This window comes from Brachyhypopomus gauderio, chromosome 3 (assembly GCF_052324685.1).
Source record: "Brachyhypopomus gauderio isolate BG-103 chromosome 3, BGAUD_0.2, whole genome shotgun sequence".
NCBI classification, from domain to species: Eukaryota; Metazoa; Chordata; class Actinopteri; order Gymnotiformes; family Hypopomidae; genus Brachyhypopomus; species Brachyhypopomus gauderio.
The window spans coordinates 15,706,366-15,732,741 of NC_135213.1; the positions used below are offsets into that span (position 1 = coordinate 15,706,366).

The window sequence follows — 26,376 nt, forward strand, 5'->3', positions numbered from 1 at the left end:
TTTTTGGCATTTTTTATTCTGTTAATAAAGCAGAAAAGAAAGAAAAGTTTGTTTTCAGGACATCAACACACACCATTCCCTTTCTACATGTAGGTCTTGCTGTCATTTTGCATATTTCACTTTAAATATACTAGCTTATAACCAGAATAAACTATTACTAAACACCTATAGAGGTACCCAAAGTTTCCATATGCGTGATTTATATTAAGAACATGTATACTAATTTCATTGCATAACAATCTAATTTCAGAACAAGGTGAATAAACAGAGGTGTTTCTGTTCAAAATGGTAAACTGGACTAAAGGTTTTAAAAAGGTTTCAAGGACCAAGAAAAATAATGGGCAGAATTACTGCTTTTAAAACTAAAAATAAAAACTCACAACAATAAATGGATATATATGGCTTCTTGTGTCCTTAGAAAGAATAGGAGGCAGGGTATTTAAATGGTTCAAATATACAATAGCCTGTGACCTTAACGAAATGATTACAACCACTAACTCAGGCCTTTCGGCTATTTCGGATCATTTCAACAGAGTATGGTTTCTATCACATCTTTCCAAACATTTCTTTCTGCCACTAGCAGATCCACAGACAGCCAGTACGTGGCTGCACTGAGGTGTCTGAGTCCTGTCTGTCTACTACACCTGAAAATGACAAACCACTGCCTCCAATGAGTCTTTCACTGGCAATACTGTCAGTCAGTGATAAACATTAGTGCTCATACTGCCACAATTTCACCATTCAGAGCAAATTCATAAACATTCTGACTGAACAGGTTTGGAGTGCAACCTAATGCGGTTATGAAATGAGATGAGCTTATTGGCCATGAGCCCTGACCTCTCAGTGCTGACCTCCACAGAGAAGAGCCATGGACAGGAAACAGAAACGTGAATGGATCTGTAGATAAATCAGACCACTTCCAGGTTCTATCAATCATGTTAAAGGATACTGCTAATTAAATTGATGTTGCATATGGTTAATGAGCATTACCTTTATTTTTACACATGAAATGGTCAGGCATCTTTGATGCTTTTATTTTTTACCCAGTTTTCAGGCTCATGTTAGAAAAACTACCACTGTAAGCATAATCACCAGAAATAAATTTGAAATTAAACTCACGAGACACAATTACTCATAGCTCAAAATATTGCATTTACCGACTTATTTTGATGCTATAAACAATTTAGTGAAGGAAGGTTTAATTTCTCCTGGACATGCTCTGTCCTATTTTTCTGGATTTCTGAAATCACTGTTCAGTAAACAAGGTGAAGTGTTTCTGTTTCAAGTATCAGCAGTTACAAAACATCAACCTTTCCAAAATAACAATAGTAATAATAAAGATAATACGGCTGATACATTGTGTACAATATCAGCAAAGTGAAACCATTTTTTCATACTTGGATGAGATATTATATTTAAATGTAACAATTTTGTTTAAAATTCCCAATAATCAAAAAAGAACATCAGAGGTATCAATTCCAGATTCAGAAAGTAAAAGTCCTCACCAGGATTTTGCTCAAGCTTGCTAGATTTTCTAATTAGTGCAATCCAGGTAAAATTACTGGAATCAACACAATCCAGGAAGCCTGAGCAAAATCCTGGTGAGGACTTTTACTTTCTGAACCTGGAATTGACACCTCTGAAGAATACATGCAGGCTGTCATGTTTATCAATCTCCTGTTGAACGTCCTTATTGGTGTTCATGATGTACTGTGTCATGGCGAGCTTCACACTACACAGAGCATTGTTACTTTCGTGTGATGTTCAGCATCTGACGTTCTATTCTGCATATGCTGAATGGCCCATATATGCCGTGTGCTGCAGGGTACATGATGCAACTTTGTTTCTGATACTGAGGACATAACTGAATGGGCTGAAAAAATTAACTAACATCTGATTTACTTGGCATACGTGCAATAAAGTCATCATTCTGCATTCCTTTTAAAAAGGACAATAAAATGAAACACATTCAGTGTGCTGAATGTAGGCACTGTCAGACTTCAGGTCACCTGCCCTGTACGCATGCACACACCATTACTCTACAATCCCTCTACACATTCACAGCCCATGTGTTTGCAGCTATCAGTGGCATTAACAGGGCAATGTTTTTGTGCATCTCACCCTAGAGTCCACATTCATCCGACGCCCCTCAAATCAGTTCAGTGACACAAATGCTAATTAATTAGCAACACTAGACCTGTCATTCAAAATAAAAGACAATGAAGCATACTAACGAGCTTCCCATAATGCACGTATGAGTGGCACTGAGGAGGAGTATGGTTGTGCTGCAGCTGTTAACTAGATTGTGTGATTCCGTCATCGCTCTGGGTGCTTTTGGTATGATAACAATGCAGAGGGTCACAAATGGATTAGGCGTTCACAACATGTCGAGAGGAGCCATCGCTGTTTAGATGAGTGTGTAATTACTACCATGATAAATACCTGCTGTGTACATGTGTCTGCCATGGTGAGGGAATACGTTTGACTGAAAGGCACTTGCAGTCTGAGCTATCACCATCATCATAATTTTTTCAATAAACAAGCCCATCCCAACCAACATACAAATGTTTAAACACCAAAAAATGCTATTTGTATAAATATGTAAAAACTAGTAAAAATGTAAAAACATGAATCACTCAGAATGTAAATATATTTGTCATGTTGCTACCTCCCTCTCTCTCCCTGCCTCTAGACGCTAAGGGTGACGGTGCGGATGCTGTTGGCAGGTATCTTGGCATCTTGGTTCTCTCCACTGATGCGAAACACCACGTGTGTGTTGGAGGGGATGGTGGCGGTGCCTGACAGAGGTCTTCCCAACCAGCCCTGGGCTCCCCTCTTATACATCCTCACCAGAACCTGTAGAGCAGAAACACAGGATTACAGGCCACTCAGTAAAGAATAATACATTCAGAGATGACTGTCATGATGCTGTTGAAAAAGACGCTGAGCGCAAATAAGATAACCTTGGTCGTTCCTGACTATTACAAACCAGCCAGCATTACATGCAAGTTTTCTGTAATCTTTCAAGACTACAGAAAAAATTGCTTGTCTTTATGAAGCATCTTCAGAGTTCTCTTCCATTCTTTAATGTTCTTACATTATTGTAAATAAAATCAGAATGGAATAAACTCTAAATTCTACATCCAAAATGGATTTCAATATATATAATTTATAATGTCTGACACTGTCTGGAAATTCTATTACTTTCTATTTCTATTACCTTCTATTTATCTATTGTTATTTCTCTCTTATATGAACTGAACAAACAAAACATTGAAATCACCAGCTAATATTGAGTATCTCCCTTTGGCATGACATGGACTCCATGAGAGGTCTGAAAGTGTCCTGTGGTGTCTGCCATCAAGACATTAGCTGCAGATCCTTTACACCTTGTAAAGGTGAATCATCTTGCTCAAAGTGGCCACCACCATTAGAGAGCATGGGGTGTGTTTGGTTCAATGTTTAGGTAGGAAGTTTGCGGCATAGATAGATAGATATTCCAAATTGCATTGAAGTACACAGTTTGTGGAGAGGCTACACAGACATGTAGTAGACAAGTAGATGGACGCAGATAAACAGATGCACATAGAGAGCAGTTTGAAAATGACCCTTGGAGGTCAAAGAGGTTGTGACCCTGACTGTGACCTTGTGATATCTGTCTAGGCCTCTCCAGACACCTGTGGCTTTCACCTTTGACCTTTCATAGTCCAAGCTGTTGCACACAGGTTGACCACGAGGGCCACTGCCTGCTTCACAGAAGGCCAACTGTGAACAACTCATCTGAAGGAAACGCTCATGCTTGCATATGTGCTTATTACAAACTCAGATTAGTAATATGGGGATTGAATGCCTTAAAACACATGAGGCTGTTAGCTTTGATGCCTACTTTTAAATCTAAATAAAAATATGACATTGTTATATTGCAAAAATATCTGAATACACCAAAGATATCTGTAATAATAAAGTGATTCTGTTCACCAGCAGAATGCACTCACCATGCAAGGAGGAGAAAGATAATTAGCATTAGCAGATATTAGCAGAGGGGTGAAGATTAAACTCACATTTCTCTCTTTCTCATCCAGCTTAACTAAGTGTGTGCTTCACACTCTGTTTCTTCTGCTTTACAGTGCTGGACAATAGCTGCTTTAATGAGATTTGTGTGGCCAGATAATTGAACTCTGTTCCGTTTCAAAGGAATAATCGTTACACTTCTGCTTTCGGTGCGCATTACACAGGGATTAAAGTGGACACCCCGCGCTTCTCTCCCCACATGGCTTAGTTTCTTTTGTCATAGCCATAGACAATTTTTCAATTATGATTTTTTTTATCCCTTGTATGAGAGAGCGGGTAAATTGGCAAAGGTGTTCTGCTAATGGTGGCCATGGTCGAAGTTCAGCTTGCTGGCCCTCGTCTGCAGTCTGGGTCATTGTGATGCTTTCATTAACACCACATCAAAAGGCAGACACGCATTTTCGAGAGGGGGGTGTCTTCCTAGTCTCTTTATGTGCCAGAGAATGTGTTCATCTTAATAGTGAAGAGGCATGTCAGTGTGTGTGTGCGCATGCATGTGTGTGTGTGTGTGTGTGTGTGTGTGTGTAGAAGGTATGTTCAGTTCTAAAGGCTTGCTGCTTCACAATATCAGCAGTCTTAAAAATGTGGCCCATGCCTAATTTACAGCACCTGTAAGCCATATCCTTTTATCTACTGACCAGAAATACCTATCACAGTGCTCGCAACAACCTCAAACCTGTATTTCTGTCCTACACTACACATTTAATATTCCTCAATGACAGAATGGGGGGGTTAGAGTTGTGGTTTAGAGCTGGATCCTTCAGTCTGCCTGCCTGTATCTCGTGTTCCAGAGGTACCCGACACCTTGGAATGAATGAATCTTTATTAATTCTGGCATGCTTGAAACAATACCACCTTTAGCATCACTGCACAGACAGCAGACGGCTCGGCTGTTACAAGCCAAGAGGGAAGAAATTGGTTGAAGGGGAAAATGGGAGCCTGACACAACAGTTATTTGTCTACAATCAACAAAAACCTCAGGAAATCAGGACCGCAGTCTGACCACAGCACCATATTTATGATGGCATGAGATGGATGGAGTTCAAAGAGTCTCCAAATACATGAAGAGATTTATGGGTGGGGTGCTGTTCTGAGGAGGGGACTTCACCTTCATTTGCTAACAGCACAGTTTAGGATGACAGGGACAACATATGAGGCAGATATTCCAGATAACATCAAAATGATCAACATCAGAAGTGTATTACGCGCCAGTAGTTTCTGAGGCAAAAAGGGGAAGAAAAACCCTAAATTGCTCTCATTCTTCTGTTTGATTTTAAGTGCGAGCACATAGGTAGGGGAAAGTCCTCTAATCTAAACTCATTTACCTCTCCAAGTAAACAAACAAGAACAATCTGTCTGCTCAGGTCTCATTCTGAAGAGGAAAAGAACAGTAATATAATATATTGTTTCATGGCAACGTTTGCACCATGGTACCACATGACTCAACTGAAGAGGCATGACTGACAGGGACAGGTTTGGTCTCAAACTTTACAAAAAAAAAAACGTTCCTTTAGTTTTGTTCTTCAAAAAGCCAAAAGTCAAAAATGAAAATGCACTGTTTTAATAACCCGAGGTCATTCTTTCATCCAACTAATAATAAACTGTCCATCTTCAGTTAAACACCATGAGATAGACAACAATCCATATTCACCAGGCAACCTTTAGGTGTAGAATACTATGGAACATGAATACTACACTAGTCAAAGTTTTGAGGGTACACTTCCTGTCTCTATCCAGGTATGTGACCACGGCAGCCAGGTGTTAGAGCTGACTGAGTTACTGAGACATCAGACTTATCAGAGATCAGATAATCTAATCACCTCAGGCAACTTCCGTCTGAACTCAGATCAGCACAAAATATTAATAAAATAACCTCTCAGGTTTACAGTACATTACCTTGCTCTCCTGCAGAATGAACTGGGGGATGGCTCCTGTCTCAGCTGCCTAGACTTCAGACATCCTCATTTTGTGGTTTGACATGAGGCAGTACTTGTTGATAATTAATTTCATGTCCTATAAATCTTAACATGAATATCACAAAAGGTAATCATAAGAAGAGGTTCTTCATTTTATGTAGTCAATATATTTGTGTGTGTAAAATCCGACACTACATTGCGACACTATGCAGACACCCAGAGTTCTGACAGTTAACATCTACAGTGTTATGTTACGCTCCAAGAGCAGTATATTTATGAACTTGTTCATAAATCTTCAAATAAATGCTATTGTCATTTCTTTTGAATTCCTGTAACTCAAAGAGCAGATAGACAAACTTAGTGGCAAGTCCTTAATTTGTGCAGAACAATCAATTACAGTATGCATATGAGGCTGAATGACAGGACTAGCATACCTTTATTAATCACGCCTGGCATTTGAGGGAGAACTATAGTTGAACCTTTAGCAGAGTTCTGAGGAGCATTTCAGAGCCAGGACAGTGCAACCTGAGAGGCTTTAATAACGTCTGTGCTATTCTGTCATATAGTGAAAGAACATGTGTAATATCTACTCCAGTATCAGATCTGGCTTGGATTAGGGTCCCAAGCAAATATGTTAGGTTGGTTGAAAGTGAGGGTGGGGGGAATTTCCAGAATGCTTTCTCAATACATCTAAACAACAACAATAACAAAAAACACTTAGCCACAGAACTGAAAGGACTCTTCAAGTGAAATGTAAACACGATCCCGACTCGACTGGATCAGGCTTCTCCAGTTTGGCATCCAATGAGCACAGAAACGCACAGGGGGACTTCTGTGTGGTCTACTCAACATGGCTGCCAGGGATTTCTCAGTAGAGTAGACAAAAACATCTCCTATAACAGACAAAACCCAGGTCTCTGCCAATTTACCCAAAGAAGATTTGATTTTGAAGAATCATAGATGTGTCTTAAGCTAGGCAGTGTTGAGGATCAAGGGGGGATGGATGGAACAGTATTGAAGACTCCTCTAACAGCAAATTACATGCACCTTTTCCTTAGTCTTATTTATTAAATCATAAAGCCATTTTTACTACCTGTGAAGCCAGTAAACAAGATTCAGCAATGACTGTACGAACAGGATGTGCTACATAACACCGATTATGAAAATGTTGCCTGTCTACAAAGATAAAACATTTAACATCATCCAGAAAGGACAAGAGACTTTTAAGAGAGGTCTTTTAAGAGATTCATTCGTTGTGAGTATCAATACGTTGCAATGTTATATGTCACGCAATATGGGGACTGATGCAACTTTTCTTCTTGTCAATTGCAAGTCTCTCTGACTTATTCTAAAAGTAGTCACAAGTGTCTTTTCTTGACGGCTGCCTCGAGTGTTTCCTTTAAATGGTGACATCTCCTCTCGACTGCCGCCTGATTGAAAGCTGCACTGCACTGTCTTCACTCCCCCGTGGGGAGAGACCTCGGTTTGAGAACTCTGTCTGCGTTCATAGGTCCAGACCCTGGGGCCATAGAACAGGAGTCACACAAAGGGCTGAGAGCTCAGTTACCCGGCCTGGCCCCGCACACCCTCACACACTCCACGTCGGGAAGAGAGACGCATGCAATGACATCACCTTTCACATTTCAACAGGCTAGCCACCTCCCTCCACTCCTCTGTGCTCCAGTGGTTGTAAATCCTTCCACAGGTCCCTTCTTTCTCACCTCGCTCGCCTGGGCCAAAGTGACACACTGCTGCATCAAAACACATGTGGCTTTGTTAGTCACTCATTCAGATCCAGCCAGATAAGAGCACTATATGCTTTCTCCCGTTCTGTCTGACTCTTTGTCATATGCCTGTAGGGAGACAAGGTGCTTATGACTATGTGGCTTACAGATAATGTGTTAAACATGTCGTAACACACTCTGTACAAAGAAACAATTTTCTTTGCTACTTGAAACAGCAAGGTGTGTGATGGTCCAGCACTGCACAGGCAACTGCTTTGGACACTTGTGTCCTGGACATTACTGCTGCATGCAGGTTTAATTCCTCCTGTTGCTGCACCGGATAACTACAGAAACTAAGCAATGCATTCAAAGAAAGGAAATGGTTTGAAAAAAATGCTTTTTTGTCACGCAGACGAGATTACTCATTTTAAACAATTAAGTAAGCCAAGGACAAATATTAATATACCAGTATATAAAATATTTTTTTCTCGAAAAAAAAAATTAAACTAAGATATGTACATGCACACTAAAACCAAATCTATGTGCATTGTGCACTAAATAGTAATTTCTTAATTTGTTACAATGTTGACAATTATGTTGTCTATGCTCCTTAAGACTCTTCTGGGGGGGAGGGCTGGTTTGGTAGACTAGCATTTAATCACCTGAACGTCTGACGTGCAACTTGGTCCCTGTCCTGGGTACTAGGGGACCTTAGCCAGCCACTGATGAAACTTTGTCAGGTACCAGGGAACGTTAGCCAGGATCTGGAGACCTTAACTAAAATCTGGGGACTCTAGTCAGGACCTGGTGACCTTAGCCTAGTACTGTGAACATTAGACAGGTAGTGGGCACATTAAATACATACTGGGACCTTAGATATGTACTGGGGACCTTAGATAGGCACTGTGGATGTTAAACAGGTACCGGGGACCTTAGCCAGACATTGGGGACCGTAGACAGGTACTAGGGACCTTAGCCAAGAATGGACGCCTGTTACCTAGAGCTACAGGTGCCGTGTTTCAGATGAACTCAGAGTGGGTGTAAACCCACACCAGCTACCCCTTTGTTCTGTCATGTCTCAAACAGACACAGACAGAAACACACACCTCCAGCTGCCCTTGGTCTCCTGAGACAAAATGTGAAGTTTTATTTGTAGACAACATGAGACATCAACATAAATCATAGTCCTCAACAGCGCTTCACGACAGACAAGGGCACCAATGTCGGACACTCCAAAAAAATCATTGAGCTTTTCTGCATTTGGCAGCATCAGGTTTGAATAACCTGCATAGCCCTGAGGATGATGCTCTGCTCAATCAGCTCTGCTCTCTGGCCTTGTGATTCCCTCCACTCACACATAGTTTAAACACAGCCCCAGACAAAGCTTAAAAAGATGAAGTCCACTTCTCAGGCTGAACAGCTCCGGGCCTTTCGGCCTAAACTAAAGAGCTCAATTTATGGCTGATTTAATTTTGCCCTTCATAAACATTCCTAATGACATTAGTCCTGCTGCATACACTGACTGCCTCCGTCTTATTCCATTAACCACCCAAATCAGGTTTAAAGACCATATTGATGCCGAGCATTATTAAGGGTGATTATCAAAACAACAGACAATGGGCCAAAGTGTGCACTAACTGGTTTATGTGTAATTTTACAGAGGCATAACAGATGGCAAAGGCAGTGAATTACAGCCTGCTGCTATGGAGAACTGGACTTCAACCATAATGTGGAAATGCAGCAGGCTGCAGATAAGGGGGCCATAACAAAATGGGTTCCTTGTAATTGAGAAGGAGAATGAGAAACACAGGGAACAGGTGTGCCAGAAAGTGTATGAGATACTACAGAGAAAATTTAAACAACAGCTTTGGGTCCTGGACTAAGAGACACTCTTAAAATGTTAACAGCAGTAGGAGTAATAATAATAATAATAATAATAATAATGATAATAATGATAATAATATATTGTTATTATTATTATTATAATAATTGTTATTATTATTATTATTGACAACCATTATTTCAAATACCTTTTTCAAGTTGCATCCTTCATGTTAGGATGTCTACATACGGAATAAAAAATGCAAAAGATTGCCTCTTACTAAGAACTACATTGCCAAAAAAGTGTTGCAAACCTCACTCTGCTGTGGTGATCATGTCCATTTCACTCCTAAAAACGGTGTCTGTTTGGCATCTGCTAGCGGGCATCAATCCTCTCAAACAGCGCATTTGAAAGTGAAACCTGGGAGAGGCATTTGGCCAAACCGTGGAGATGCACAAACTTGACAAAAGCTCTTGATTTATTTCAATCCCACAGATGTATGACTTGCAAATTCTGAATTCATTATGCAGAGCAGCCAATCAGCAGCTCTGACTCACTCACAAATATGCAAATTTGCCCATTCCATCCACTTCACTCCTTTGATTCCAGCCAATTAAAGCAAATGCTGCTGCGCATGTATAATGAAGTGCCTCTACTGCGGCGACTCACCCGACTGGATAAATGAACACTTATTGATCTTACTTTAGTGTCTATTGGTAGCATGCAACACCAAAAGACTCCAAAACAAATGGTCATTTAGAAGCAAGGTCCCCCAAGCATGGCTAAGCCTGCAATTCTGCTATAATTGATATTTACCATAAAAGCAGCAAAGTCTTGGTGAAAAAGCTTTCAATTAGCAATCACAGCACTTAAGCCTTTTAAAGTTACTGAATGCTTCCCATTCAGATGCACCTAATGACACAAAACAAAACCCAAATGAGGAACAATTGCTGAAAAGCCCTCCTTATTGATTAAAAATCATCACTGCTTTTAAGACAGGGGAAAATATGAGATAAATACATGTAAAAGATGTAAACAAAATGAGAAAAAGAAAGAAAAAAGCCAGGGGAAATTGCTCCACTTGAAACACTTGAGGGACAGACAAACACTTAAACAGAGGCAGGGCCATGGAGTCTCTCTGAACAGGTGCCATCTGCTTATCTACTTAGAGTGGCAGCACAGCCTGCGGCCATCTTGTTTTTAAACGTGGTCATAGCACCTTGTAAATCATCCTAACTGGATAATAGACACAGTAAGTACTTCATTTTAAATTCAATGTGACTAATTCAGTTTTCAGCAGAGAGACTGCAGACAGAGAACAAGTGGAACTGTGGGCTGTATATAAATGTACTTGTCCATTACGAAACCCTTGTTAGAATTCGCCAAAAAAAATCTCATTACTTTTTTAAACAAAATTATTCAAAATATGCACATCATATCATGCTCTATATTATAGAAACGTTGCTAGACATCCTTGACATGCTCACATTTTGTGAAAAAATAAAAATTTATATTAATCCTTCTAATTTTAATCTTGGTCTTGTGCTTGAAACAGAATGGTGCTAGCAGGGAGAACACAAACACACACACACAACCACACACAAACACACACACACACACACACACACACACACACACACACACACACACACACACACACACACACACACACACACACACACGTGTTGGCAAAACCTCAGCCCAGCTCTTCATGTGCATCCAGGCCACTGGGAGGTTTCCGAGCACAGATCCTTCACGTCGCTGTTCAACATGCATCTCTAATCAGAGCGCAGACAGAGGTGGCATGGGATGCCGTCGAGTGGAATCCTCAGTGTCTCCTGTCTCCTCGCCCGCTTCCCCAGGGCTCTGTCCTCATGGGGACATCAAACACACGTGTCACACTTGATTTCCCTCTCTGTTAAAGCCACTTTTCAGTTTAATTACTAGAAAGCAGCTGCAATCCTGAAGAGCTAATTACAGAAATCTACAAACATAGAAGAGGCAGTTTTAGTTTTCATAGATAGGAATAAAAAAATAAATCACACTTTATGGTTGGGGATTTTTTATGGGGATGTTTTGAAGATGTATCTTTCAGAAACTTATAAGGACCGTAAACCATGACCTGAGCATAACTGGCTCCATGTTTCAAACCCAAGTTTAAAGCAATCACACACAGCTTCCATGTTGCCATAGAACCTACAAGTATTTACATAAACAGGACTTGCTCAACCAAGATCACTTATTTTAATGACTACATATGTACAATATCTTAGTGTATCATGACACCAACTCTAGTTATGCTCAAATATGTTAAAATAACCACACAAAACATGATGCTATCTCTGTGGCTACTGCTCATAAAATAAAATAAAAAGGTTTTCCCCTGCTCTTTTCTGTGATGCTATTCATTAGAAGCGATCTTTCCTACAGCCTTTGTGCTACTTGGCTCTTAGTAGGAATGCTGATCTCTGCCTTTTGCATGGGCATGCATCATTTGGCGCTAGGCAATGGGAAATGGAATGCCTGTGACAGTCAAATTAACATTCTAGAGTCTGGGACTAATTCCCTTATGGCACGTATCCTGAAACCTATCTGTGGCAAAGGGGGAATGCTCACCTTCTTGTACACAACAACTCTAAACAAACGAACAACGTGTTCTTGTATGCTAATGCCTCTGCATTAGCAAGGGACAAATGCCAAGAGCTTGGGGGGTGGGGGAGGCATTCCACTGGGGTGGGCAAGGGATGATACCAGAGTAGACTAACACCACATCACATCTCTCTGTTCAAAAGCCATCCCGCTGTACATCACTGAGTTTTGTGCACATCTATAGTTCATTTGAATGCATTTCATTAAACCTGTTCATGAACATAGTCTCATACTGGAATTGGGAGCCATCCAGTACAAAGCCAAACGTCAGCCTGTGAATCTCATGTTGACTGAAGGACAGAAATTAACCGTTGCCTTTAAGTTGACATGTGATGAATTCACACTGGTCACAAGGTCCAGTCTAGCCTCATTTAAACCTGCTCCGTTCTCAGGAAGTACTGGAAACCCAATAGAAGGTCATTAGGCTTGATGGAGAAAACAAGTTTAGGCCATTGTCCGGCAAACGTTCAAATTTAGCTGAGCGTAATCTAGTCTCTGCCTATGTAGGCCATTCTGCTGACATATGCTTTGAGAAATCACATGATTTGCTGCCATATCTGCCCTGGCAAGCTGTCAATTAAGCTGCAATTTAAGTAACAACATAAAGCAGTAGCTTAAACACACACACACACACACACACACACACACACACACACACACACACACACACACACACACACACATTTATACAGAAACACACTCACAAATATACAGACACACATGCAGAGACATACACACAGACACATGCACACATATAAGCACACACACACACCTTTTTCAAAACGCATGCACACACACGTGCATGCATATAACACCAAAGGCAACAAAAGCTCACAGAAACTGCACGAGGGGCAGACCTAGCATAAACTCTTTCGTTTTATGAATCGTGTATGTGCTCTGCTCTGTGTCCTCCTATCTTGCCATCAGCAGGAGAGCAGACCCAGATCACTGCTTTTACACCCCCATCAGATGAATCGGCCCTTCAAAGGCCAGCCATTAACAATTACTGCCATGTTTATCTTCTTTGTGAATTCAGGCTTCTCTTAAAGGGAAAACGCATAGAAAATACAACCTACTCATGAAAGTGTTGCTGGGCCTGAAGTTTCTGTATATAATGAAAGGAAGTCAAACCCTTCCCACAGACTAAAGTTTGCATCAGTGGCAGATGTTCCAAAAAGGCTACGCTTATACAGGTGCCCTGTCAACCCATAAACTCAATTCCCAAATGAGGAGGGCAGACCAGGCCTGAGCCTCCAAATTAACCCAGAACCAATCAGCATTTGCTCGTCTCCTCTCAGTGTGGACGTGTATAGCTACTTTTATCCCCGAACTGGGTGCGTGTGCTGAGGCACTGAGCCGGTGGCCCCCTCCCCTCCACTCAGAAGTCTCCAAGCAGCTGTTCCTTTCCTGCATGGAGACAGACCCTTGGCTTGGAGGGCCACCTCAAACACTCCGCATAATTAAGTAGCATTAAAGCTGTGCGGGTGAAGAAGAAGGCCCTTCCTTATGTTTAATGCACTTTGGGGTCAAATGCGATTTAGGTTTAAAGGCTGAGCTAGTATCTATTTGCTGCACCACTTTCAGCTGAGATCACTGTGGTTATCATCAACCTATAGGCTAGAACATTCTGAGGCCCTTTCAAGCAAGATCCAGAAATATTTACATTTTACATTTTTATTGAATGCATTCAGTTTACTATATGATCATGTTTAAATGCATATACAGAGATACACATATACATCTTTATCTTTTTCGCTTACTCCCAGGAGTTGAATTCAGTTCAGACACACAGTTCTTTGCTTTTGAAGCACTTTGCTTCAAAAATATTGCACAATATTTAGTTTAATAAAGTGGAATTCTGATGTCTTATACGGGTTATCACTGTATAGCTCAAACATCCCCCCATCAGCATGCTAATATTACACTTCCCTTGTGACTGTGGAATATTAACCTGAAAGTGTGTTCCTAAATGCTGTGGTAAACCATTTCATTAGAAGAGTGTTAGGAGAGAGTGGAGACACTGTGTCTGTGTGACGGCGGTATGGAGCTCACCCTTCTTCCGTCTTTCCTGCCGTTGTTCAAGTGCTTAATGCATTATAGATCGCCTCTCATGCGAGGCAGAGCGAAGCAAAATCGATATTCCGCAGGGTTTGGTTTCTTGTAGTGTATCCCTTTCAGAGCTCTGGGATCAAAAGCAGCTTCTAATAAAACCATCAATTTATTACTGCCCATGGTTCTATCCACAAAGTACGACCAAGTATATTACTTGTTTACGCATACACAAGAGACGAGGCATATCGCACTAAATACCCGCTGCTACAACGGACGCTGCATGTCAGAGACCGTTGCGGAGTAGCGCATATTCCCATGTAAGCACTGGGGTGGATTTCAGAATAGGGCTCTTCAGTTTTAGAGCTCTGAGAATGAATGGTCATGCTTGTGGGCTTTGGTGAACAGTGGTGCGAGGCAGCCTGCTCCGCACGTCTGCTACCTGCTGGAGCCATCAAACAGGGCTCGCGTTTCACTGGTGAAATGTGCAGCTCTGTGCCGCATGTAACTCCGATCTGCAAGACAGCCTCGATTTACAAATATTTCTTTGAAAATAACATATCATATTTTAACACGCCGTCTCCCCGCGGACCAGAGACAGGGCCCCTGGGAGGGCATGTGATGGAGTCTAGGAGTGGTGGGCAGATGGGCGGTTCACACTGATGAGGGAATCGGTCCGAGCCAACACGGATCAGTGGGAGTAGAGACACAAGCACAAGACCCGCGTCCTGTCATTCTGAGCACGTAAAACACACGGAGGCCATTCTGTCCTACAGCCACACATGTTCATCTGTGTACTTTTCTTCAGTCATGACACATTTAATCACCAAAACTCATTTCAAGGGCTGTTAGTGTCTGAAGTCTATTGCTGGCACGTAATACAATAAACAGTGGTAAGAAAGGCCCTGTGTGATTAGCCTCAGTCCTACACAACTGACTTTAAGAACGATCAGTGAGTAATGTGCTTTCACACTCTGATTTCACTGTCAAAGTGCGGGTTCTTTGTAGAGGCTTTTACACGCGTGCTGTATAAAAGCTTGAGAAAACCTTGCCGGGGGTATGTGCTCCACGCTGCTGTGGCTGGTTCTCCAGATTGGGGTGTAAGGCGAGAATCTCCCGAGACTATGCGACCTCTGATCTCAGCTGGTCTTTAGGCTTGACTTCACTCTGTCAACATGGCACCAAGGATTGTTCTGTTTGACAGAGACAAAATTAAACACTACCCAATACTATGCCATGTCACCTATGACTGCATTCTGTATTCTCCCTATGTTTTTGTAAGGAGAATCTTGCATCATTATTCAATTCAACAATTAAACTTCTTCCCTAATATCATCACTTTTATCTCATGCCTGGACCAAACAAATTATTTTATTTTTTTTAATCAAGTTTTACCCATCGTTTCCTATGTACTGCAATCAGTTACAGATTATCTCCACTTTGCGAAGCACACGCAGTGAGCATCTCCACTATTTACTTCATTAGCCAAATCAATTAATTGGCTTCCCGTTAAGTAAACTACCCAGAATCCCTGAACCACCTATTCAACCAGGGAGGAGGCTGGAAAGGCAGCTTTTAGGCCCGGCATTTACATGCAATTATCTTCTTATACAATTAACTGGATTGGGCTAATGAGCATCTTGCAGGCATGGAGCGGCCCGCCGCTCGGAATGGAAAGGCTGAGTGAGTAATTGGCAGCTGGCACGTCAATGTTAATGGAAGAGATCTGAAAAAAATGTTACGTGCTGAAGACGACAGTACAGATTGGAGCCACACAGCCAAGAGGGAGAAACAAACAACATCGAGCTGAGAGACAACCAGAGGGTTCAGGAGGAACCAGGAACCAAACACACGGAAGCCAAAAAATAAAACATTCATCACTAGATATCAGCTCTTTTCCTAACATCATGTGCTTTGAATATTGCACACTGTGATATGACCAGTTCACTTGTTCTAAATCCTAATCTCAAACTATTATAAAAGAAAATGTAAAAGCTGTTCTCAGAACAGTGTAAAGTCACACACATACACACCCCCAGAAATCATGCCTTACGGCCGCTACCTTTCAGCCAGTGTGGCTACGCAATACTCCACCACGGAGCACATTGTTCTGGGGCTCCATCTTCCTCCCGGCCCAGGTGTTAACACAATACCAATCACAGGGCCTCCGCTTTTAAGGGCCGTCCAGGGGCCCTTTCATCACCTCCTCGACTCCTTACACTGAAATTGCGATACAAATATGTGACTGTGTAAGCCTACACCAACACCATTGTCCCACAATCTCTGGGAGGCCTCATAAACACTTAGCAGATTTCCAAGGGCTTTACATTGAGCTGTCCCTCCGCCCAAAACTAACACCGCTGCACTACGCACACACACACATGGAAAACACACAGTCGACATCCACACACACACCAGATCACTTACAACTGATTGGTGTCATTTCCAAGTAGGGATTACAAAGAGGGTGATAATAAAATACTGACAACCCAACACTGCAAGGAGAGAAAGTTGTTAGCTTTCTCCACTCAGTTCACCCAGATGCATCTTATGAACTGCCACTCTGTCTGGTATTCTTTAAATGGACCTGAGTGGTTTCAGCAAAGCTGAAATGGCTGACAGAGATTTAGGTGAATGTGAAATATTAGCATTGATACTCGTCTCGATGCCAAAAGTCACACTGTCACAAAGCACAGATTGGCTCCGAGAGCAGACGGATGGGGGACTTCCACATAGGGTATAATTTGACTGCAGTGCCACCTGTTGGTGAATGTGACTGTAACCATGGAAATGAAGCAAGATTCTATTTCTTCATTGACAATACCATCTTGATGTGGCTATCCAATTCAATATCAGAAAGATGTGATATCAGATTGTAATATCAGAAAGATGCTACAGTCAGATAAAGACATAGACTGGACCATCACTCGCTACATATGACTCACACTCAACACAAGCAAAAACACTAAAAGCTGTGCCTGTTTGTCCCACATCTCACTCCACCCCCCTACCCCACCCCCTCCCCCTCCCCCCAGTAGGGGGAGCTAGTGCCAAGTCCAGACTCATTTGCACTCTATAATGTGTGCTGTCCCAAAGCTCATTTTTCAGAACCCAAGCGTGCCGGATTGCTATTGATCTCTTGTAAACAGGACCATAATGAATGGCCTTTCTGTTGTTATTGCTGTGCAGGAGCAGTGCGTTATTTAGAAAAGACAAATGCAGTGTGTGTGTGTGTGTGTGTGAGTGAGTGAGAGTGAGAGAGAGAGAGAGAGAGAGAGAGAGAGAGAAAGAAAGAGAGTGGGAGAAAAAGAGATTCTCTTTGTAAAAATGTCTCAATAATAGTGAAAACAGTACAATGCTGAACACATTTGTTGGTTTCCATGATGTATTTTCATAAGTATTTTTATTTACAGAAAAAGCAATCTTTAGCCAAGGTAGCCAAGTAACTTAAGTTACTTACTTAAGAGTTGGATTCATTTCTTAGTGTGTATATATCTGCCGTAACAGTAGTCTGACATTATTACATTTAAACATATATATTTCTGTGTGTGCGCCTCTGTGCAAATGATCCACTGGTTTGTCTATATGCACAATATAGAAGAAATATGACATTGCCATTTCATTGCAATTTTCATTGTGATATGACCTACAATATATTAGTTACCTGGTATTGGCTTGTGCTATTTTGATTATTTTCTATATTTAAAAAAACATGGTGTCAAACCAATGAAATAACACATGTGACTATGCTATGATGCATAAATATTGACTGTGGCACATTTTCGATTAGTCAAAGTATCTATCTTATGCTTTGATGACAGTCTTGGTGTTCTCTTAACCTGCTTCATGAGACAGTGTTTGTGTTGAAAATTATTTCATATATTGGCCAACACCTATATAATAACAACATTGTTATTATTGTAGTAGATAGATAGATCACTCTACTGGTGAGCCTGTTTTTGATGAAGCATCTGTTCAGTGCAACTGCAGCTCTGCGTCCTTTAACAGAAGTGTGTCTGCAGATCCACACTGTTGGCAGAAACTTTCTCTTGATCGACACAATCTTAACATTGTTCTCCAATACTGTTGTCTGGCTTTTTCAAATATCTTGGGACAGTTTGGTTCCCTTTTGTTGATATATACTGTTAATGGCTCACTAAACAGCTTAATGCATTTTCACATTTTTAAACAAAAAACAGCAAAACTGTTCTTCTATTATTTTTTAAGGAGACTCTGCAAAGTATGTGCCCTCTATTCTGTGTTGATATGCAAGTGGCCGTGTACGTGAGGACTTCATCTTTTAGGGTTTGTGTGTGTGTGTGTGTGTGTGTAAGAATACCAACCTGTGGTGTGTATCCAAGCAGGGCCCACAGTGTGTCTGCAGGGAGGGTGCCTCCCCTCCTGAACTCCAAAATATCTGTTTCCTGTCTGTTGAGGGCGAGGTGTTGGCAGCCCTGATAATCGCCCTTCAGCTCAACACCGCTACACAGCTTCACCACATCCCACGTTCCCATTTGTCCCAGCACCTGCCGCACTGCCCCCAGCTGCCTGAATGACAGGTGACCTGGCCAATCAGCATGAGAGCAATAGTGAGAAAGATGCTCAAAAAGTAGCCTTCCCTGATGTATTTTTAATTTTGCTTTCAGAAAATTAGTCAAGTTGTTAAAATCCTGCATTCTCAGCACCATTAGACACATCAATGCTAACAGTAACAGTTATTACAATAACTAATAATAACAATAAGTAGACCACCACTAGTAGCATTTAACCTTTTCGTAACAGATTAACATGTAAATCTTCATACACATATTCTCTAACATATTCTGTTACAGCAGGACCATAGGACTGGCAGGCTGACAATTTAATCCAAAACGACAGGACCAGGCTTTATTCTCACTGCTGACTGTAATTCCAGTTCAGATCATGCAATCTAAATGCCTACAGGCTGCTGCAACACTATTATTTAATTGACATATTTAACTGACAGTGGGTTTGGATCAAACCCATAAGACGTCTAAAAAAAGCTCCTTAAAGGGTGTTAGGTTTGTCAGTCTTAGGCCTAAACTTGACAAAGCCCACAAATTAGTGCACAAATTAATATTATGTAAAATATCTTAAATTAGCTAGTAAATAAATAATGCAATCATTTATAAATAACTGTATTAACATTTGTTTACAGTATGTAGCATATATGAAAAGCATCCAGCTAAACTCTACACTTTTAACCCACTATACTCAGTCGGCTGAGATGTGAGGATAGTTGTGGTGTCTTGAGTGGTGGATTACAGTTGCCTGCAAACTGAATAGTTATAAAGACGTACACTATATTGCCAAAAGTATTTGCTCACCCTCCTTGACTCACATTTGTGCGTGTGACATCCCATTCCTAATCCATAGACCTCAATATGGCGTTGGTCCACCCTGCAGCTAGAACTTTTCTGGGAAGGCTGTCCACAAGGTTTAGGAGTGTGACTTTTTGACCATTCTTCCAGAAGAACATTTGTGAGGTCACATACTGATGTAGGACGAGAAGGCCTGGCTCTCTGTCTCCGTTCTATATCATCCCAAAGGTGTTCTATCAGGTTGAGGTCAGGACTCTGTGCAGGACATTCAAGTTAATCCACACCAGACTCTGCCATCCATGTCTTCATGGACCTTGCTTTGTGCACTGGTGCACAGTCATGTTGGAAGAAGAAGGGGCCAGCTCCAAACTGTTCCCACAAAGTTGGGAGGATGGAATTGTCTAAAATGTCTTGGTATGCTGAAGCATTCAGAGTTCCTTTCACTGGAACTAAGGGTCCAAGACCAGCTCATGAAAAACAACCCCACACTATAATCCCCCTCTACCAAACTTTTCACTTGGCACAATGCAGTCAGACAAGTACCATTCTCCTGGCAACCACCAAACCCAGACGTGTCCATCAGATTGCCAGATGTAGAAGCGCAATTCATCACTCCAGAGAACACGCCTCCACTGATCTAGTGTCCAATGGTGATGTGCTTTACACCACTGCATCAGACGCTTTGCATTGCACTTGGTGATGTATGGCTTGGATGCAGCTACTTGACCATGGAAACCCATTCCATGAAGCTCTCTGCGCACTCTTCTTCAGTTAATCTGAAGGCCACATGAAGTTTAGATGTCTGTAATGATTGACTCTGCAGAAAGTTGGTGACCTCTTCGCACTAAGCGTTCGAGCATCTGCTGACCCCGCTCCGTCAGTTTAGGTGGCCTACTACTTTGTGGCTGAGTTGCTGTCATTGAAAACACTTCCATTTTCTTATAATACAGCTGACAGTTGACTGTGGAAAATTTAGGAGCAAGAAAATTTCACGATTGGATTTGTTGCGCAGGTATACTATCACAGTTCCACGCTGGAATTCACTGAGCTCCTGAGAGTGACCCATTCTTTCACAAATGTTTGTAAAAACAGTCTGCATGCGTAGATGCTTAATTTTATACACCTGTGGCCATAGAAGTGATTGGAACACCTGGTTCAGATAGTTTGGATGGGTGAGCAAATACTTTTGGCAATATGGTGTATTTTTATGTATTCACTTATTACATATTGTCACACAAGTATGTTACCTATCCAACAAATGCAACTTCACCTCCAATTACACCTGTCAAATGTGAAAGCCTAAGAATTTACTTGTGGCATTCAATCCTAAGGCAATAGACTGAAGTTAAAACAAACATATATTAATTCCCATATTAGAAAAATAAGAAAAAATGCCCAGTGGCAGGCACTTAATTTTCATATTTCCATATTATCTCACTGTCTAACAGAAAGGCGTCTGACACAGGCGTCTGACACAGCTTCCTCTGACCTGAGAGCCATGATGGCACGAGGGCGTCTGTCACCCAGGCAACGTAGCTCTCCCTGAGCGAGTGCACAAATTCCTCCACATCGCTATGGGAGATCAACTCCTTCCTCTTGCTCAGCTGTTCGTCGAGGTGGCAGTGCGGTGAGAGGAAGAGTACCCTGGGTAGGAAGAGAGACTGCCTGATGTTCACGCCACATCGCTTCATGTGGTTGCACAGGTCTCTGGCTTTTGTCTGGGTAAACACACGTTTAAACAACTTTAAGCAAACTGAACCTGAAATAGCAAAACAGTGTTGCACTATTGCATCAATGTCATAATAAATCATATTTTTCACCCACAAAACCTCAAAGGCAACTGGGAAAAATGCCTACTAAGTTTTAATGAGTCCCAGTTGAGGGCCCATTCATGTCCAGAAACACTAGCCTGACTGATCAAGACACATAATTAAGTCACTGAGATTCTAAATGGACTGTGTTAAAGGTGATTCCCATTTGCAAAACCTTTCTTATCAGGTGTGAAGCCAATAGCCATAATTGCACACATCATCCTTTGGAAAACATTGAAAAAGGTGATTTGACATTATATCTTAGAATGTATGAAGGTAATGGCAATAACAAGAGAGTCAAATATCTATAACAGTAAAAAACAAAATGACATTATCTACAATCATTTTCATGTGCATCCTGCTGATTTGCATGTGGTAACATTCAAGGGCACACTCATCTTTATATCATCTGCAGTAATCTCAGGTAATATTTTCCCCCATCTTAACACATGTGGAGTGATGTGACACATATAGTGTCTTTCATAGACATGCTGCAAGTCCTTTTGATGTCTGTCCTGTGTCTCAGGACTAGGATGGGGAACCACTGCTGAGAGGTTCCCTTATTCACATCACCAAAGGAACAAAAGCTAGTTCAGTTTATGCAAATAAGATGCTCGAATGAAGAAAACACTGCTCCAAAATAAACACTATGGACATTTACGAAAATCACCTAACCTCCCAAACCGGAATCACAGGAGGCAGTTAAACCATAACCACCACCCTGTCGAACTTCAGCAAGCTAATGCTGAAATAGCATGTGTTCATGAGCCCTTACAAAAAATACCCTATCATCATTGTCGTCATCTCAACCTCAGTACAAGTACAGTGTGTTTCAAAGTGAACACTTGTGTGAACACAGTTCAGTCCCCCGGTTCAGAGTTTTGCATTTTCCACCCTTTCTTCCATAATTGCAGCAATCTATATGAAGAGCCTGCTGTCTATAGGTTTTTCTGCTCTTAGTCGACATTATTTAATTCAGCTTCAGTGTGTAGTGGCTGGGTGAGCAGCAAAGGTGTCCGGTAAAGCTCCTGAATAATCTACCACCTCCCAGACTGGAACTGCAGCCCAAATCTATTATACTTTCAGGTGCTCCAGCAGACCTTTCGCAAGTGAGCTGGATAAGTGCTGGAACTAAACTCCAGCTAATATTTCAGGGTAGAGCTGGGGTTAGCTAATGTAAAGTCTCTGAGGTGTGATTTACCATAATGGCCTGTAGGAGGTCAGGGACCTGCTGAATGGATGTGTTGGTGAAGTTTGGCTCCTCCTCCTTCACCTGGATATGCCATTTGTTTGAACCCGGGGCCGAAACCGTACCTGACCACTGTTTCACATCCATGCAATACACCGCAGCACCTGAACACAGAAGAAAAAGCTTGACCACACAGTGCTGGAGGTTCACACTGTTCGATGTTTTGCGGAACAGAATCTCACAGTTCCTATTGGTGGATATCTGGCTGTACACAATAATGTTGTTACAGCTCTTTAACAGGCTTTTCAAGTTAGTTTAGCAGCGTGGCTGGCAGAGGAGAGCCTGTTAACTGTTTAACATTCTTAACAATTACTGCCAAACCCATACTCATATTCAATACAACATCCTACCGATTTAAAAAATAACATATGTTTGTGATTACATATATGTGTTTCTCTGGCTTCTACGAATCTAGATAATTTTGTGCATGTACTAGAATTACCTCTATTCTGGAGGCTGGCTTAATGCCACAGATAAGGGAACATTTGACTAAAAACACTACTGAGCATAATGTAATATCTGGTGGCTATTTCTCATAGTCATTTATAGGAAACTGACAGGGAGTGTAATAGATTAATAGATAAACTACACCTTTACTCCTGGTGTGCAGTTGTTGCAAATCCTCCACCCATCTCAGCTGCTGTGGCTCATACCACCCCTGACCGCCACCCCTTGCTGTGGCTCCTGTTGGCTCCACCCCAGCCGCACACTTCTCCGTCACCCTGGGGAGTGATTCCTGGGTCATTCCTGCCTATCCACCTGTCTAAGATGGTGGTGTGATGACGTTTGCCCTTGTGCCACTGAAACAGCCTGAACCCATCAAGGCATGGTTTCCACAAGGAGTCCAACTCCAAGAGTGTCCTGTCATGTCTGGCACCAAGACCTTAGCAGCAGGTCCTTTGAGTCCATGATAGGTACTGCAAGGATGGGATTTATTTATCCAGCATGTTTCAAAGGTGCTAGATTGGACTGAGTTCTGGGGAATTTGGAGGCCAAGCCAACACCTGAGACTCCTGAGTTATATTCCTCAAACCACTCCATTGTCCTGCTAAAAACCGTGAACGAATGCCAGGACCTAAGGTTTCTGACCAAAACAATGTCTAGAGCAGGTATCACCAAATGGCGGACCGCGGTCCGGATCCGGACCCGAACGCCGTCCTGTCCGGACCCAATCACATTCCTGATTAACTGGATACGGACCCAAATGCCAAAAAAATTTTAACGGGAGACTATATTTTAAACCGGAGAATTTATTTTCAGACGAGTGTTACGTTCACCACCCATTTGAGTGTTACGTCCCCCCCCCAACGCTCAACAACTTTTGTTCGCCGCCACCCCCCCCCCGCTCAACAACGTTCGTTCGCCACTGCGGACCCGGACCTAAGGTCTGAGCTATCTGCCAAAAATGGACCGCGGAAAGACTTAATTGATTACCCCTGGCCTAGAGCATCGCACTGCTTTAACCAGCTTGCCACATGATGGAGATGAAAACACCACAAGTCCAGGCCCTCTTCTTCCATTGCTCCATGGTCCAGTTCTGATGCTCCAAGATGCAAAGCAGTGTATGTTCCAGCATCTATCATATCATATCATATGACATTATATGATATCCTATTAATCATATCCAGCATTTGTGCTACAGTAGCTCTTCTGTGGGCTCAGATCAGAAGGGCTCGTCTTTGCCTCTCCATCAACATCAATGAACCATCATTGAATGGGTACCTATAACCCTGACTCCAGCTCACCAGTTGTCCTTGGATATTTTTTTTCGTATGAACACACCACCGCTCTGACTCAGTCGTGTAGCCATCACATTTTACTCCTTATGTTTTGCCAATTGTATCTGCTTTCATTGTGTTCATTTACTGCCTAATATATCCCACACCTTCATAGGTGCAACTGTAATGAGATAATCAAATGTTATTCGCTTCTGTCAGTGGTTATAATGTTGTGGCAGATCGGTGCATATAACTCTAAGGGTGTTTACTGTTTATCCTTGCATTGCGTGCTGAAAGCTGCCCTCTGTGCTGTGCTTAATTTGATTGGTTTTTGTATGCTTCTGGTCTGTTGTTGGTGTCAAACAGATTACGAGTAAAGTAGCGCTTGGGCTGGCCTGACCATTGGACAGAAAAAAAGACATACCCACAATACCAGACCAAATCCATGGAACAGTAAAGAAAATCCATGAATTCATGAGGTTCAGAATTGACATCACCAGGCCAGAGAAATACTTGCACGCACCTGTGACAATGACCAGGGTGATCTCCTCTCGTGCTGTTTGAAATTGGTTGGGGACTCGCAGGTTACAAAATATGTCTTCCTTCTTCAGCCCACTGACTCTCCTGGGATTGTTAAAAAACGTTTTAGACAAACAAGAGACTCCCGAGTTGTGATAAGTGTAATAATATGATCTTTAATGATTCCAATTTTACGTTGTAATGTGCATCTGGAATCTTATATATGATAGCCTAAGCCTAGTATATAAGTGTTTCTCAACTCAGTCCTGGGAACCCACTATACTGTTCACATTCCTAGAATTCTAGATCCCAATACACCTGTAACAGGGATTCACTATTCATTATGTGGACTCTCAGTGGACACTAAAGACTAGGCTGAGAAATACATACGGCCTATGGACTGTTGTATTTCAATTTAGAGATTTTTATGATGAACAGTTAGTTTCTTAGAAGGCTTAGAATGGACTGATAAGCCCATGTTCCACATTACATGCCTGAACATTAACTCTCATTCATTCTGAATACACCTAGTATATTTATGAAATATGACAAATGGGATTACTGACCGAACATGTTTGATAAAATCTTGTAAACTGGGAATCCTCTCTTGTGTGCTCTGCACTCTGTTGTCATCCAGGCCCAAACAGTTAGAACTAGTAGAGACGACAGAACCTCCAGCACTCCCAGTACCAGTAGAACTTCCCAGGCTGGAGTCACTAGGCCCCCAGGGTATATACATGTGGGCCAAGCGGCTTCCGAGCTGTAACATTGTGCTGCGGTAGCTTATTCGAAACTGTTAAACAAAATAATAAACACTATTCTGGTTATGAGTTAAACTCCACAATATAAAACTCATAATTTACACACTATTAGAAAGCAGGCTGAGCTAGTTGCTATGTGCGTTACAAACACGATTTTGTTTACGTACGATGTTGCAATTAGATTATTAATAGCAGAATTAGCCTATTAAAAGATTTTGAAAGTAGTGGAGCCTGCTAATACAAAAATAAAACTATAAAGAAACAAATATTTCACTTTTATAAATCCATACTAAAACCACGACGGCGAGAAATCGGTAATCCATTTCTAAATGTTATTTAAAACATTATTTGACTTATAAGTCTCTAGTTATTTAAGCTAGTTAAACGTGTTAGTTCCACTCAATTCGATCATATTCGTCCTTTTCGGTGGAATAAACCCAAGAAATGAGCACGCGACCCCCCTTTGAAGAAAGCCCCGCACGAGCGGGACAAAGCGTGCACGTCGACAACACGCGCGCGAAGAGCTCAGCACGCGCACTTTAGCTACAGCGACGTAAAGAAGCGAAACAAAACAAGAGAAAATCCTTACGTGCGAAGTGGTAAAAAGGAGTTTGGTTTGTCAGCACTTTAACCTTTCACTGTTACCGATCTACAGTTAATTCTAGTTCATATATTTAAACTGCGACATGTGAGCAATGAAATTGTATACACAGGAACGATATTTCACAACCCTCGCTAGTTCTTC

At 41.7% G+C, this 26,376-nt stretch overlaps 1 protein-coding gene across 7 annotated transcripts; it reads right to left on the reverse strand.

The window, feature by feature from the left end:
• Nucleotides 1-26,376, reverse strand: LOC143510457 (uncharacterized). 7 transcript variants are annotated; one of them, XM_076999823.1, is made up of 7 exons: nt 26,221-26,376; nt 25,437-25,663; nt 24,875-24,975; nt 22,586-22,737; nt 21,063-21,291; nt 18,575-18,795; nt 1-2,856 (listed from the first exon to the last, which is right to left on the reverse strand). In XM_076999823.1, exons 2-7 carry the CDS (start codon nt 25,637-25,639, stop codon nt 2,689-2,691), a joined length of 1,074 nt encoding a protein of 357 aa, XP_076855938.1. In that variant the 5' UTR covers nt 25,640-25,663; nt 26,221-26,376; the 3' UTR covers nt 1-2,688. The 7 variants fall into 7 exon arrangements, with proteins under 7 accessions (XP_076855938.1, XP_076855943.1, XP_076855944.1 ...); XM_076999829.1 differs by lacking the exon at nt 1-2,856 and adding an exon at nt 5,994-6,092; XM_076999825.1 differs by lacking the exon at nt 1-2,856 and adding an exon at nt 6,172-7,735.